Source organism: Limulus polyphemus, unplaced genomic scaffold (assembly GCF_000517525.1).
Source record: "Limulus polyphemus unplaced genomic scaffold, Limulus_polyphemus-2.1.2 Scaffold1052, whole genome shotgun sequence".
Taxonomy (NCBI): Eukaryota; Metazoa; Arthropoda; class Merostomata; order Xiphosura; family Limulidae; genus Limulus; species Limulus polyphemus.
In genome coordinates, this window is record NW_013666662.1 from 93,377 (window position 1) to 105,426 (window position 12,050).

At 35.9% G+C, this 12,050-nt stretch overlaps 1 protein-coding gene across 4 annotated transcripts in view; it reads right to left on the reverse strand.

Moving 5' to 3' along the window:
• The window catches only part of LOC106461885 (protein O-linked-mannose beta-1,2-N-acetylglucosaminyltransferase 1-like), a 91,811-nt gene that overhangs the window by 54,215 nt on the left and 25,546 nt on the right, over positions 1–12,050 (reverse strand). For 3 of the 4 annotated variants that reach the window (XM_022388964.1, XM_013921751.2, XM_022388963.1), the window contains exon 2: positions 6,059–6,348. In XM_022388964.1, the coding sequence (XP_022244672.1) occupies positions 6,059–6,187 (129 nt within the window). In that variant the 5' untranslated portion in view covers positions 6,188–6,348. Of the gene's footprint in view, positions 1–6,058; positions 6,349–6,930; positions 7,211–12,050 lie in introns of all 4 variants that reach the window. The other variant, XM_022388962.1, reaches the window with a different exon arrangement.

Below are 12,050 nucleotides of genomic sequence, written 5' to 3' on the forward strand. Positions count from 1 at the left end.
AGTACAGCTTCAGCAGATGCGAAACGCATCTGAAACAAATGCAATGCATACCTTTAGTACATCTGCAGCTTTAGCAGATGCAAGACGCTTCTTAGGTAGGTGCAACTTAGGCAAATACAGCGCACACCTGTAGTACATCTGGAGCTTTAGCAGATTTAAAACGCAACTTTAACAGATGTAACATACAACTCAAAGCTGAACTCTAGCACAGCACTCGACTCAGATTTATAGTTTCGTTCAAATATAAAGATTTATCCGCTCATCGTGCCTTGATGTTTTGGAAATACAATACATACGGATAAACAATCCATGCGCTTGAAATTGAGAAGTATACAAAAAACAAAAAGGTTGGGAAAACAAATGTCGTGTAAGATTTTATTTCAAATCGGAGGAAGTTTCCAACAGCCACCACCTTTGACCAGTTGTTAAGCACACATATATAATCTAATAGCCAACACGGAATCAAAGAGGAAATAAGAACCTCGCAAAAATTGATCTCCCCATCTATATCATGAGGAACTAAATGTCACATGCAGGAAGTCGCATACTTCAAGGGTCTAATTTCCCATATAGCTGCTCGAGTCTCACACACAAACCTCACACATAGCAACACTTAGCGAACTTTCTCCTTCATATATACACACAACCACCCTCGTGGATGTATTGAATGTGCAAACGCGTGTGACACATTACAATGTTCAATAAAACTGTGCAACATCACGATCCCGGACAAAACCATCTGACACATCATGATGTCGGACAAAACTATGTCACACACCATGATGTTCAATAAAACTGTTTGATATCCTGGTGTCGTGAAAAAAAAATAAACAAAGCAGACACATCATGACGTTGAACAAAACTGTTTGACATCGTGGTACTGGACAAAAGCATCTAACACATCATGATACTTTCAAGCCGAGGATATAGTGTGCGAGTACCTTAAAGACAGAGTGGTGTTTCGTCATTATGAAAGAAGAAGTAGAAAGGGACAGTTATCTATCAAAATCCAATAGTTACTACACTTCTACTACTTATTAACAATTACGGAACAGCCAAAAGGTAATATTTACTAGAGACATAAAGAAAGTTGCCTGATATAATATGTGATTGAATTTACCAATTACTGACATCGTACAAACTTTACATGAACAACAAAGACACATGACAATAAATACTGTACACATAAATAACATACTACCAGATATGAGATACATTTTAGACAATAAACAAATATCCTGTATGAAACATCTGCCACACTTAAACCTCAAATTACCGACTTGTTCCTGTACCGTTCACTATCGTTAGGGCTAATGTTGGATCATAATGACTACTTTTAGGTTTTACTTGTTACAACATTTAGTGTAATGAACCAACTATTAACAACTCGTTTTCGATGTAAAATAGATAGTGGTTATTAGGATCAATTGCAATAGTGACGCCATATTTGTTTAATTTGTTTTATGTAACTAGTTTTATTAAGAATCCTGTAACCAACAAAGTCATTGGGTAGTACTTCGGTTGTTTGGTTTGTTTAATTTTAAGCACGAAGCTACACGATTGGGTGTCTGTGTTATGACCACCACGGTTTTTAGAGTTATAAACCTTCAGAACTGCCACTGAACCACTTTGAGGGGGGGGGGGATTGTTTGGAGAAGTGTGTTACAATATCTTGAAGGACTCCATCGGTCATTATAGAATTAACAGCTTCGTCAAATATTATAGGGAAAATACCAGCACTAAGCAAGCATGACGCATATATTTTGTCATTTCCTAATCACATATGTAGAATATCTCACAAATCCTTTACCATAAGGAAAACAAATCGGTTTAATAGGAAAAGACGGTGATCTAAATAAGCCAAAACTTGTGACTGTTCAAAGCAGCTGAGTTCTAATAGTCAAAGAACTTCTACGGTTGTCTTGGGGAAAGATTGAATTCCGATATTTCGTTCTCTGCTTTATTAATAATATGTACTTCCACAAGCAAAAATCACGCTCTCCTCCTTTGTCAACAACACTCTTAAACTCTGTTCAATAAATTGAATAGTGTTTTCTAAGATATGCGACTTTTTTAAGCATCGTGAAATCCCTAAAACCAATATTAACCAGCCATAAAAAAAACACTTGCCATATACACATTGAATTTACCAAACTACCTGTAGTCGCATGCGCTGCCACGTATTTGGCGCATGCGTACCATATGTTATTTGAAGATCCCGAAAATATAATATCAAAGATGCGCCAAGAATCAAGTTAGTACTTATAAACAAGTACTTTGTCATACCAACCCTCAAGTGACGTCAAATATCAATTGTCTTTAGATATCTACCAGCATTTTGAAATATTGTTTAACAACAGACAAAGTTGCCAAACATAAAAACCATTTTTCCATCGAATTTCAGCCAATGTTGATTGGAATCTATTCTTTTTCTAACACATTCTTACTACTAAGACGTATCCACAATAATTCTACAAAACACAATCCGCGCGAAATTACAATACATTAGTTGTTCATCTCTAGGATTATTTCATATCAACACGTTTTTCCCTACTCCTTTTGTTAAATTAAAAAACATAAATCGGTTTTAAAGTTTCTGGATATTCTACCCCTAAAAAAATAAGCCTAATTTTCGAAACACGTTGTTTTAGATGTTACCAACATACTGAATTGCACGTTCCGAGATGTTAAAAACTTGATAAAATAAAAATTCACGGTATGGTAAAATTGAATTAACTCGTGTGGCCGAAAATCCTGAACTGAAGCCCGTGTCGGCTCAGTTTATTTACAGCCCGTAGAGACCGAGATATGACGGGAAGATTCAAAAAAGCAACAAAAGCGTTAACCCTTGTGTGCCCAGCGATATTTAAAAAAATAAGCCGTCGTGCACTCTTCTCTTATATGTACCGTGTGCCTAAAATATTGACTCAGGTTTTCATACAAAATTTTTAAAATGAGACCCATGAGATATTTTGTATGTAAACCTGGTGCCAGACGTAACTTCAAATTTGTCAAATCTCCCGAGTCTTATAATTTCAAACTTCACATGAAAATAACGAAAGTTATTTAAAAGTAAAAAAAATCCCCCTTCTTTAGAAGTAATAAAACATTACAAGGCAATGTTTTTTTGTGAATTTCAGGGTAATCTGTATGAAAATTTTAGATCTAAATTAGGTGACAGCGCTTTATTTTGCTGCAAAAATTGGGGTTTTTGATTTTTAGTTCAATGACGATCAAAAGCTACTCTAATTTTTAATTTACACACGTGTATTTTTTTACAAAATAGATATCTATATAAATATAATAGTACTGTCTGTTGTATGTTCGTGTAACTACTTCCCAGAGTGTGGATGGATCTTCAACAAATTTGGTTTATTTGGTCCATGGGGAGATACATGCATATTTTCAGTTTTGCATTTTGCGTTTTTATGGGCGTTTTTGCATCTTTTACCACTACTTCGCCCCCCCCCCCCACATTCCCTGTAGCTGGATCTTCACCAAATTTGGTAAGGAGGTTTGTTGGGTCCACGCGAGATACACGCAAAGTTGCGGTTTCACATTTTGTGTTTTGCAGTTTTTATGAGCATTGCTGTGTTTTTTACAATTACATATAAGGGAAGCAACTTTTTACGTCCTAAGACAACATTTCATTAATCACGAATTTACATAACCTCCGTTCAGGAGATGAGTACTCCAGCTAATATAAAATAATACTCTTCCTTACATAAAAATAATTGAAAAACGTTCAGTAAAAATGTAGGTTGGAAACTTGACTCTCACGTGTCAGAATTTTTTTTATATCGTAATGTTTAAATTGCAGCCAGTTTCTTTTATCACACACACACACCCAGTGGCTAAGCGATAAGCCTGAAGGCTTAAAACGCTAAAAAACGGATTTCGATACCCGTAATGGACACAACACAAATAGAACAAACAAAATCTTTCTTCATCAGTATGAGGGAAGTACAACGTTTTAATGTAACTGTTACTTGAATAGTATGAGATAAACAAATTTAACAGGTACCAAGCGCACCAATAAAGATTATAACGGTTCATTGATGTAACGATAACCCAAGATAAAAATTTGGTTGAAACATTTCAATCTTGTTTGACGCACTTGCTTACTGCCGACCTATAATAGAAATGACAGTGTATTTATAGTAAGTAACAGAAACAAAAGGAATTCAGTTTAATAACAGTTGTTTGAGTAGCTGCCCCTTGAGCTTTCCAGACAAATGTGACGTAGTAGAACCTAATAAGTTTACGAGTGTGAGGCGTACAGTTATCTAAATATTACATTAACGTGATTTTCTGAAGTTTTCTGGATGTACTCACTCTTGAAGTGTAAGGAAAAAAAGGGTGGCAAATCTCACATCCATGATAAACAACCTAAATGTAGTTTTATAATAAAATATTTTTAGGTTTAGCACTTTTATCTACTTATTTATCCATACACGCATACACACACACACACACACACACACACACATATATATATATATATCATTCGGTGTCACTATGGTGCTGCTACATATAGAGAACTAGTTGTACATCCGCAGGATCCCCGAAAGTGTTCTGATTCAAAAGTAAATAAATCCATGAGTAAAAAGTATTTTTATTTTTTACTTTTGAAGTTCATATGTCATGCTGTGTTGCAGCCTACAGAGTACATAATTCTTCTCGTGATTCATAGCATGCGCATGTTTTACTGACTTCACGACAGTACAAATTACAACGTTAAGCGTTCCTTATGTGACGTCATTTGAGTGTCTACTGACTGACAGATAAAACACTACTGTATAGTGGTGCGAGTGGTTAAAACAGGTGATCCCTCCAGACGGCCTTTCGGCCCCCTTTCGGGGAAAATTACTAACTGCCTGTTACATGTCAAATTCTTTCACTACGTTAGCCGTGGTGTTCTTTTAAGTATTCAATCTCCAAGTTCCTGGCGGAAGTTATTTATAAAAATCTTATGGTCTTTCTTCTAAACACAACCATGCTGTATGTAACAGGATGTCTGTGAGTGATTTCAACTGTTTTGTCTTTCCCTGAAAGTGAATTATACGATTAGAATATAAAGAAACGCGGCGTTTAACTTTACAGTGGGCATTGTCGTACGACGCTTCATAATAAACTCAGGTTAACCTAAAGCCAAATATCAAACTAATTGTCAGGTAATTACTATGACAACCCAAACGCATTTAAACTCATTATATGTTTCGACATCAATAAATATTATAAAAGCATTATTCAAAAATGTTTTACATATTTTGTTCTCAGTGGACGAGGGGAACTCTGGGGAATAAACGACGCGATGATGGCAAATGTTTTAAGACATTCTATCTTTGAAACGCACTTGAGCTAAAATGATGTGTGCTAGAATTGTATTAACTAAATGTGAAACTATTTCACCACTATTCTGTTAAAATGTGGCAGGTTGGTTGATTTTTTGACATGGTGGTCTTGATAATGAAAGTGATATTCTATTTCCTCTCCTCTAATTATTTTAAATAACACAAATTTAATTGTTTGTTTGTTTTGAATTTCGCGCAAAGCTACACGAGGGCTATCTGCGCTAGCCGTCCCTAATTTAGCAGTGTAAGACTAGAGGGAAGGCAGCTAGTCATCACCACCCACCGCCAACTCTTGGGCTACTCTTTTACCAACGAATAGTGGGATTGACCGTCACATTATAACGCCCCCACGGCTGAAAGGGCGTAGCATGTTTTGGTGTGACGGGGATTCGAACCCGCGACCCTCAGATTGTGAGTCGAGTGCCCTAACCACCTGGCCATGCCGGGCCCACAAATTTAATGCTTCGTAAAACAGGTGCAGATTATTCAACCGTTAAGAACACAACAACAAATGCAAACTACTTACAAAAATATCATTTTTTTTAATATTATCATTTTACTTAACGAAAAACTACAAAAATAGACAATTCAAATACAGATACACAGACGATACTATTCATCTAAAAAAAAACAGTAAATAACCCATGTCTCAACTGCTCGAAATTTAAGAATAACCGTGATAAATTCATGTTTTCTTCACTGACCTGAAATACCCTGGAAAAAATCCGCCTGCTGGAGATATGACGCCAAGAATGTCCAGATGTGAACAACATGGACCCCTGATGCCTGGGAATAAAAGTCTGTGCCTTCGTACTCTGTTCCCATGTGTCCATGTTAAGCGCGAATTCAGTACACAGCGTCCCCTGATACAGGCGTAACTCTTTTCCTCAGAACTACTAAGTAACGGACGTACCTTCTGCAATATGATCTGTAGCTTGGTATGAAGCGCCCTCTGTACCCGTCAAAGATAGATCATGCTTGAATTTTCGTTTCCCTGTGAAAATAAATGCAATAAAATTATAACGTTAATAAATAAATTATAAATTTAATAACTAACGAAAATATACGTGACCAGTATCCATTCAGATTATATACATGACATTTGGTGATCAGTATCTATTCAGATTATATCAAAATCATGTTGAAAGTTTTGAAATACATGGAATAAGACCAAGCTTCATGATGGCATTCTCACCACTTCTATTATTCATGACGGCATTCTATTTTCTCAGTAATTGGTTTGTTTCGAAATTCGCGCAAAACTACGCGAGGGCTATCTGCGCTAGCCGTCACCACCCACCGCCAACTCTTTAGGTACTTTTCTACCAATGAATAGTGTGATTGACAGTCACGTTATAACGCCTCCACGGCTGAAAAGGCGAGCACGTTTGGTGGAACGGAAATTCGAACCCGCGACCCACAGATTGCGATTCGAGTGCCCTAATCACCTGGCCATGCCGGGCCATTATAAATAAACTCACTATCAAAAACTTTGATAATTTATTATTTACTTTATTCTTCGAAGTTTTATGCTTCATGTCAAGCCATTCTCTTGAAACTAATCAAATTATCTTACCTATCAACTGTTTGATTGTGTTTCCAAATTGAAACTTTTCACTAGTGGTTACCAGTGTGAGGTCCGTACAAGTATCCTTTAAGCGTGTAAGCCAATAATTATTTTCAGCCCAGGATTCACAATTATGATTATCGTCATATCTATAGATTACTCACGGCTCTATCTATACACGCGACAGACACTGTCTGTTGTTCTGGGGACCACACTCTCCTAGATCTCAGTTTTGACAATCTAGCTTTGCTTTTGTAGTTTTTATAACTGCCAACGAAAACAAACATAGCTAAAAAAACAAAACAAAAAAAACTTTATCAATAACATGATTTAAACATGACTGTTAGATTTGTTTTTAAACAAACAATGTATGATATCTCAGATTAGAATAAATGGCTATATCCTTGGTTCGTGCAAAAGAAAGTTAATGTGTATAATAAAATTGGAAAAAAGGGAAAATAAAGGAAAAATAAAATTTAAAATACCAACAAACAACAACGTGAACTTCAAATAACTCTTATTACATTGCATAGAGCAGGTTTGTAATTTTATATTAAATAAGAACTCGGTTATATTAAAAAAAACAGATCAAACCAAGAAAAGTAATCCATAATTCTGTAGGTTTACAAATTCGAAAAGCTAGATGGTACAGAGAAATGAACATTGTATTGAACATAGATAAGTCGAAAAAAGTATATTTCGTACATAAATTTAAAATATGGTTATATATATATATATATATTAACAGTTTCGCTTGTCCAGTTTTAATAATAATAATAACGTGTGTATATATATATATATATGTATATAAAGAACACGATAAATTTGGACAAGTTAAACTTGTACTATAAGCATCATCTCCAAGATATATCGTCTCTTAGACGTGTTTTATCTTCTAAAACAAGTGCCTATGTTCACGATAAACAGTATATTAAAGCACTTGGCATTCCCTTGTAATATAAGAGACCGATCAAGATCAAAACAAAATCAAAGTACACGTATGGTACCTGCCCATGTACGGAGGTTGAGTACTATATATTAAAACGATTTCGAATATGTAAATAAGAAGGACACGTGACAACAACAGCTGCTATAATGACACGCTGGAATGGAATGTATCACAACTATATTTTGACATTGTTTGGCATTTAGTGGGTAGCGTGATGCTACCGAAAATTAATCGCTTTTAGAAAGGAAATGTAACATCCCTTTCCGAGGCAAAATATCCATATATTCAGATGATAAAGATCTGTTCAGATAGGGGATTTAGAATTTCCAAGATGATGATATCTCTTGTACTTAATGTTATTGGAAAACAAAGGAATATGGGTCAACTTGGGGCACCAAGGCCATTTTGAAAGAGACCTTCAAGAAGTCGTATCTAAGCCGTAGTGAGCAAAGTGCAGGGTCTTGTAATAAATAGGTATAAATAGGTGTCAGTAACAAAAGCCGTCTACGTACTCCAGGTAACAGTACGCAATATAATAAAGAAAGATCTCAATCTGGAAAGTGGCATAGTCACGTATAAACAAGTTTCTTCCACGATATATCGGTTCGACCGTAATATACTTCAAGCAACTGTTGAATGAAACAGGTATTCATGCTATCCCATATGCAGACATACTGGTCAAGTCGTGCGATCGGATTGTTGAAAGGGGGGCTGGGAAACCGTCGTTCTAGTACACTATACGTGTTAATTGATAGCCTGCAGGGAGTAGTGTGCTTTGGACATGATAGCCTTATGACAGAGCCTCTTATAATGGAAACTACGCTGCAGGGCTATTGTCAGGATGTACGCTCGTCAGATAAAGTATGATAACCGGACGTGACGACATGGACTGTACTGACGTGGTGAGGTTCAAAAGTCGTTTTAATATAATTTTTGTATAATGTGAATAACATTGGGTTCTTTGGTAATAATGCACAAGAAATATACATACAAAATAAGTTTTATCCATTTTTCATTGTAAAATCTTCCATTCAAGTTCTTTAGAATTTAGAAGTCATATGTATTCCTATTCTTAAAAAAAAAAATCGTACAAGAACGCTAAAGGCAAACTTGTCTCTACGTAAGGTTTACAACAACTTTGCAAAATATATAATAGTGTTCTATTTATATATATATATATATAACACAAAACCTGATGTAATTTGTCTAGCAGGGAAACGTTTTGGCTTACATAACATCTTACGATACAACAAAAACACGTAATATCCTGTGGCTTAGTCGAATATTCAGTTATGCCCTACGGACTGGCGAAATGTCTTCTCAGCTAAACAAATGACACTTTTTTCCTTCCCTGTGACACTGATGATGTGTAGATAGGTGCTGACAATCTGACGTCATTTCGCGTCCATATCGTCGACTGACGGCCGCCGGTATTCCGTGTTCGTATTATCCATTATACGTTGCTGTCATTGCATGTACATTACCGTCTGCATGAAAAAGTTATTAGAAACTTTTCCTGACACATTGCGCCAATTTAAAGCGCCATAATTCTTCCGCTGTCCAGCCACCGGCGATATTAAAGAGTTCCAATGACCACTGATAAGGGCTAGATGGGATACGACTCCCTAGGCTCTTATTCACTTCAGCACAGTTTATATATAACTCGCGCATGCCTACTACACTTTTTCACGCTGTGGGCGAGGCGAAAATTTGTTTTGTTCAATTTCCCTTCTCATTTGTTCAATCAATGTAAGGACAAATAAACTAAACCTAAGAAGAATATGCCAACTTTTACCCGTGTATAGACTAGTTCCATTTATTAATGTCTACAAAAATCTTAAGCGTGTTTGTTCTATAAAGGAATTGACATTTATTTGCACGTGAAAGGAAAATAACATTTAGGTAGCATGCAGTTTTGAAGGTGCGTGCACTGAAATGGCGTAACCTATTTGTTTACGGCATAATTTGCACACGTATTATTTTACGCTGAGATACTACTGTGTTATACGTAATGCAGAAACACTAATTTCTATGTGAAGCTTCGTCTTGGTATATTTACAACACAATACAAATCATACATTCGTTATTACAGAGGCGTGTGCGTATATATATATATATATATATATATACATACATAAGCGCACGGATATATATATATATATATATACACGCATACGCGAAAGTTGGCACTGGACAAAGTACTTCATCATATTCCACAAGCAAATAAATACATAACTTACAAGTTAGTAAAAACAGGATTTCGTCGCACGTTACGAAGAATTGTGCAATGCGTCATGATGATTTAAACGCAATCAATATGATAAACTTATAAAACAAATTTATTGAACATGCGATATACAACAAACATCCCTCAGTCACGTGACATAACAATACATGCACAAGTTAACAGAAGAGTAATAAAACCTAATATATGCAAGAAAATGGGGAGTTACTTTTAGTTACAATCATAAGGCAGGTAAAGTACGCAGGCTAATGACTTTTAGTATATATATATAAATGTAGACCAAGTTAAAAAAGTGTTAACAAGTATCACACAGTTGGTACAACGACCTCTAACGGCAATCGGAGAGTCAGTACATAATCTCTAATGGTTTCATTTTTTCCTAATTTTTCACTGATTAACTAAGTATCTGACTCTTACAGCAGAAAGCTCAAATTCTCAAAAGATTAATTAAACTTCATTAAGCAGTCCGCTGTGTTCGGAGGAGATAACTAAAGGACACACAAGGGTCCTTTCTATTGTCTAGCAGTGGGTCTCCCGAGGTGAACCGGCAGAGCTTTTCTTTGTTCTTGAATTTCAGGCGGCATTTGTTTGTGTCAAAGGTGTTTAGTAATTATGCCTTTTCAAGATAGTGATTATAAACCTGATACTCCTTTCTCTTCTTATGAGAGGATTCAACTTAGGTAATTTTATCATGGAATGATTGTGCGTGTTTTGTTTTTTTTTGTTACGTGCAGGCACGACTTGTTGAGCAAAAAAAAAAAAAACATATGCTACAATGATAGAAAAACAATATAATTTTCTATCACTGCTCAACAGGAAGTAGTTAAAATGCTAATACATTTTCTTTTTTATTGGAAATTCTTACTAGGCCAGTAAATAATGATGTGACTTGATGTATTATCTGCCTTATCATGATTTAACATCACAAATATTAACTGTTAACGGATTATGTTTCCCAAGGACTGTTGAAGAGATACCATTTATGTAAACAAATTAATATTAATCTGTTACACACTCTAATTGGAAACATTTTGTCCTCTTTGTAGTAAGAACGTTGAAAAATAGGAACAAAGGAAAGTTGTTTGATTCCAGACGGGTGTAAAAGAGGATTTTTGGATAGATCTAAGATGGAAGAGGTGTGGCTGATTCACTGAACATCTAACTGGCCAACACAAGGCTGGAGGATGGAAGAGGTGTAGAGTGACTAATTCGCATAATAATGAACTGGCAAACACACTAGTGGAAGATGTGTAAGGTGGCTGATTCGGCTGAACATCTAAGTGGCAAACACAAAGACGAAAGATGGAAGAAGTGCAGGGTGACAGATTTACTGAACATCTGATTGGCAAACACACAGATGGAAGATGTGTAAGGTGGCTGATTCGGCTGAACATCTAAGTGGCAAACACAAGGACGAAAGGTGGAAGAAGTGCAGGGTGACAGACTTACTGAACATCTGATTGGCAAACACACAGATGGAAGATGTGTAAGGTGGCTGATTCGGCTAAAAATATAACTGGCAAACACATGGATAGAAAATTAGAGAACTGTAGGGTGGCTGATTTGGCTAAACATATATATATATATATATATATAACTGACAAACACACGGATGGAAGATGGAAAGAGGTATAGTGTGACTGATTCGCTGAACATATATATATAACTGGCAAACACACGGATGGAAGATGGAAGAAGTATAGTGTGACTGATTCGTTGAAAATATATATATATAACTGGCAAACACAATGATGGAAGATGGAAGAGGTATAGTGTGACTGATTCGCTGAACATATATATATAACTGGCAAACACACGGATGGAAGATGGAAGAAGTATAGGTGTGACTGATTCGCTAGAACATATATATATAATTGGACAAAACACGAACGGGATTAGGGAAAGTATTAGGGAAAGAAGGTAGTAAGGTAAGTA